This window comes from Colobus angolensis, unplaced genomic scaffold (genome assembly GCF_000951035.1).
Source record: "Colobus angolensis palliatus isolate OR3802 unplaced genomic scaffold, Cang.pa_1.0 Scaffold1, whole genome shotgun sequence".
NCBI lineage: Eukaryota > Metazoa > Chordata > Mammalia > Primates > Cercopithecidae > Colobus > Colobus angolensis.
In genome coordinates this window covers 11,574,770-11,579,432 of record NW_012110918.1, presented here as the reverse complement: position 1 = coordinate 11,579,432, position 4,663 = coordinate 11,574,770, and the positions used below count along the sequence as shown (strand labels likewise).

General features: G+C 57.0%; 1 protein-coding gene across 3 annotated transcripts in view; it reads right to left on the bottom strand.

Moving 5' to 3' along the window:
* Positions 1 to 2,521: 2,521 nt before the first annotated feature.
* The window catches only part of SAP30BP (SAP30 binding protein), a 42,115-nt gene continuing 39,973 nt past the window's right edge, over positions 2,522 to 4,663 (bottom strand). For all 3 annotated transcript variants that reach the window (XM_011945977.1, XM_011945904.1, XM_011946058.1), the window contains 3 exons: positions 4,501 to 4,559; positions 3,227 to 3,311; positions 2,522 to 2,957 (listed from right to left, as the gene is read on the bottom strand). In XM_011945977.1, coding sequence (XP_011801367.1) covers positions 2,776 to 2,957; positions 3,227 to 3,311; positions 4,501 to 4,559 — 326 coding nt within the window. In that variant the 3' untranslated portion in view covers positions 2,522 to 2,775. The remainder of the gene's footprint in view (positions 2,958 to 3,226; positions 3,312 to 4,500; positions 4,560 to 4,663) is intronic.

The window sequence follows — 4,663 nt, the reverse complement described above, 5'->3', positions numbered from 1 at the left end:
CGCCATGTTGGCCAGGCTGGTCTCGAACTCCTGACCTCAGGTGATCCACCCACCTCAGCCTCCCAGTGTTGGGATTCCAGGCATGAGCCACCACGCCAGGTTCAGCAGCCCTTAAAAAATCCTTTATTATAGAGATTTCCAAATAGATACAAAATTAAAAACACTGAACCCTCCTGTACCTATCACCGAACCTCAGTAATTGTCAATGCAGTGCCAAGTGACAGCAGCCGTTCGGAATCCAGCCCTAGGCAGCTTGAGTGATGCTGCGAGCACAGGGTTGGGAGCTGGAAACTTTCATTTCAGTGACCATAGGAGCAGAGAGCACCCCTTCGGAAGATAAGCAAACTCACCTCTCCTTTCATCCCTCCATCCCCCGAATCACCTGTGTCCTTATCTCATGCCAGGCACTGGGGCGCAGTGTTATTTATGCCTGCTTTGTTCCTGCTTACAAGAACTAGGAGACATGAGCTGTCTCATCCCCATTTGTGGGCAGAGGTTACAAGGCAGTGAAGTGTGATCCTAAAAGCAAGGGGGTGCTGCAAGCATTGAGAATGGAGCGCCCCGCTGTCCAGCAGTCAGGAGGGGATTATAAAAAGCTGAGACACATCTTGGGGTACTACATGTGCAAGGTGCGGAGCTAAATGAATCCCGAGGCCCTCCCGAGGCCCACCCAAGATCAGAGCCCTGGGGAGAGGCAGCCGGTGTGTGAGTGGGGGACAGTAGGAGCCGTGGACAGAGTTCAGTTTGGACACTGTTCTCTGGTGAACAGACACACACTGGTCAGAAACAACTTTGGCGCCCAGTGCCTGGGCCATCCACCCACAGCAGGAACTGTTCACACACCTCCGGGCCATCCTTGATGGGACTAAGGTGGGCAAGCACCATTTTAGAGAAGAGGAAATGAAAGTCCAGAAGGATTACAAACCTTGACCCAACTCACGAGGCCAAGTGGGGCAGCAGTTTTGGCCTGCGGCTGCCCAACTCTAGGCCTGTGTTCCCTCTTCAAGCCCCCACCTCTGGGGCCCCGCAAGAGACAGTCGTTACTGCTTTAACTGAACAGATAAATGGCAGGGCCGGGGCTGCCCAGAGGAAAGCAGGTAGGGGAAAGACCTGCCAAACCCCATCCTCCCTGACAGAGCATGAGACGGGGGACAGGCCAGTTTGCTTCTCTCCTCGGTCTACAACAAAAAAAAATTGGATTTAGCCAACAACAAACACTGGCAGGAACTTTACAGTTTATAAAGCTTTTGCATAAGTCACCTCTGGTTCCTCCCAACCAACTTATGACGCTTTATTACTGTGATTTCAGACAAGAAACAGGCTTACAGAGGTAAGGGTTTGAGACCACTCAACTGGTTTTAAACGGAATCTGGCCAGAGGTGCCGGCTCCACGTCTACTGCTCTTTCTGCAGCGCCACGCTGCCTCCCATGAAACACCCACAGCGTCCTTGGCTAATGAGGGGCCCCTGTCAGAAGCCACAGGAAGCCTTTTCAGAGGCCCTCTGGGGCATGAGTGGGGAGCGGCTCTGCTCCCCAGAGCTTCAAAGCCCCATCAAGGAAGGGCTGAGAACTGACCTGCTGAAGTGGCCGAGTGTGTGTATGGGGGGAGTGGACTCAATTTTTATTTTTGAAACCTCACGCACAGAGTTCCTTATATTCCTCAGGTCCCACAAGAGTACCAGGTGCAATTTCAGAACCACCTTTCTAAACCTCTGCTCACCGACTGAAAGCGACAAGGCCCTTCACAGCCCGGCTTCCTTCTTTTGACACACAGCTCTTCCGCTCCAGTGGAGTCGCCAAAGATCACGAAGGGAAAACAGTCCCCTCTGTACTCCCGGTCTGGCAAACCCGTTTCAGCCCCGGGGGGGAGCCCAGTGGCCACTGGCGCTGCCCAGGGGCTGCTGTGGGGCAGAGATAACACACACAGGAAGGGTGGGGTGGCAGGAGCCCTCCCAGGAGCAGGGTTTGCCCGTAAACAATGAGCTGCCGCCTGGCCAGGGCAGGAGGTGATTCATCTTCCCCGCTGCTCAGCTCCTGGCTGGCTGCGCTCACCGGGCACCGAGGGACTGGGGCAGCCCTGGCCAGGCGCTGACGCCTCCCCACTCCCTGCACAGGTCGGGATCTCACCCCAGCCCTTTTGGAACTGGCTTGACTTCAAAAGCCTGGGTGTGTCCAAGAAGTGATCTGGACCGGGGAGTGCTCAAGTGCACCCAAGGGAGCGCAGCAACACCATCACCCAAGTGCACCCAAGGGAGCGCAGCAACACCATCACCCAAGAACTGGCCGGGTTTTGGGATCGAGGCGGCACATGGAGCGAACATGGAGCTTGGGGGCTCCCGCCTGTCCATGTCCAGAGGCGTACATGGGTAACAACGGTGACTTCTTGGGCCACCCCTCTGAACAGCGTCCCAGGCCTGCATCACCCTATCGTCAGCCCTGAGGCAGTAGTCCCAGACCAAGATGGGGGGACATGTGAGCTGAAGCATTTGCCTGCAAACAGAATGCAGGAGAGGCCAGTGCATCTGAGATGCCAAGAGGTAAGAAAACGGCACTTTTAATGGGCGGCAGACTCCAGGAGGTGCGTGGACAGACCCTGTGCTGCCTGTCCTGGCTCCCGTGCTGCCTGTCCTTCCGTCTGGAATGCCACAGAGAAGCTCCTCTCAGGTGCCATCAGGGCAGCAGGTCCCAGTCCTGAAATATACAAAGTGGCGCCTCCCACTGGGCAGTGGTCACTGGGCTGCACAGTTCTTTCGAGTCCTAGGGTGGCCCCTCAGGTCACTGCTTGGCCTTCTTCACAATGGTGCCCACAGCAGAGATGACGGTGGTCTTGGAGCCGCTGGCGCTGGTGGTGACCGTGACGACAGCTGGCAGGGTGGCTGTGGTGGTGAGGATGGTGGGCTGCGCTATCGTCGTCACTGGGATAGCCGAGTCCCACTTGCTCTTTCTCTTCTGAGCATCTGGAGATAAAGCAGAAGTCAGGATCATGACTCACTAATGAGCAGTGCCCTCTTTCCCTTCCCCCTGCAGGCCAGCAGGGGCCTAGGGAGCAGAAACCAAAGGGGCCCACCCCAGACTCCAAAGCTGGTTCTCAAAGTCCTTGCTTAGAAAAGAGCAAGGCTGAGCCTAGGCCTAGATCCATGTGTTGTCTGTCGCCCAAACTAGCCAGGGAGACCCTGGCTCCATGTGTGTGGCAGGAGGCAGGGGGCAGGGCAGCTCTGCAATCTACCTGCAACAGCTGTGCTGGCGGTGGTAGTGGTGGTGGCCGTGGCGTTGGTCGTGGTGCCTTTCTTGGTGCCTGTCACAAACTCAATCTGGAGAGGGAGAGGGAAGAGAATAAGGCTGGGCAAAGCTGGGTGTCCACAGCCTTTTGCCATCCGTCAGCTCCTGGGGGACAGGAGCTTGGCACTACACAAAAGAGGCATTGGAAATGAACTCTGCTCTGACCATCTGGGGGAGGGCGAGGTGTCTAAGAAGAACCCAAAGGGGCTTTTCGCTCGTAAAAGAACTTTCCAAACAGTACTGGATCCCTCCCGGCATCACCAGGTCTCTGCACATGCCCGGCACCCCCGGCCCACTGCCCCACCTCACATGCCCAGAACCGTTTGGCCAGGCCCCTCCTCCTCACACCCAGGAGGAGGCGGTGCCCGCCCGCACAGGGGAAGGACAGCTCCGGTCCCCAGGCGCTGCAGACACGTCCCTGCAACAAGCCTGGGGTTTGGAAGGGAGAGGGAAAGAGAGAGAAGGGAGATTCAATCAAGGGTTAAGAATGAGAAACCCCGATTATCCCCTTGTACCAGCTCCCACGTTCCTGGCCCAGCAGCCAGTGACTCCAGAGGGCCACCAGCATGCCCAGGCCCCACAGCCCCTCTGCCTGGGGTGAGGGAAGCAGTCTGGAGGCCGCAGCTGCTTGAGGATGGTCAGGCCAAGCCAGACGTGGGAGGAGCTGGTGTCCTGATGCCTGGCTCCGAGACTGGTCACAAAGGGAACAAGGCCCAGAGATAACACTTTGGTCTCACAGCCAAACTGATGCTCCCTGAAGAACCCAGACCACACTGCTGGGGAACAAGTGGCGCTCAGGGCCCTAACATGAGACCTAATAGGTAGCACCCAGGCGGGCCACCGAGGGCAGCTCTGGAGGCCAAGAAACTCACTGAGCAGAGGAAGCTAGGCCCGGCACTCTCTTAGGGAGTTACTTCCCTCCCTTCAGGCCACAGAGGGCACCCATGACCCGAAATAGACAAAGCCCCCGAAGGTTCTGCAATTGGGGGGAGGAGGGGGGCACAACGCAGCAAGCAAGACTCCAAGGGCAAGGCGGCAGGTGAGCGCCGCGAACCCAGCAGGCCCGCTCAGTGCACAGGCCCTGCTGAGGGGCTCAGAGCATTGCCAGGCGATGACATGGGGCCAGGGCGGGGGGCAGCCTGGACAACCTCTGGGCGCAGCCAGCAGGACCCATGCACTCCACATCTGCCTTTTTCATCTAGGAGGTCTGCCATCACTTACTTTCGTTCGCTCCTTTTTGGCCTTTTCTAATTTGTCCATCTCAACCTTCTGGGCCTTGGCTATGAAGACAAGAGAAGCTGTCACAAAGGCGGTCCCCGAGCAGCTCTGGGCTGAGGGAGCTGACTCTGATCCCTGCATTCTTTTTTTTTTTTTTTTTTTTTTT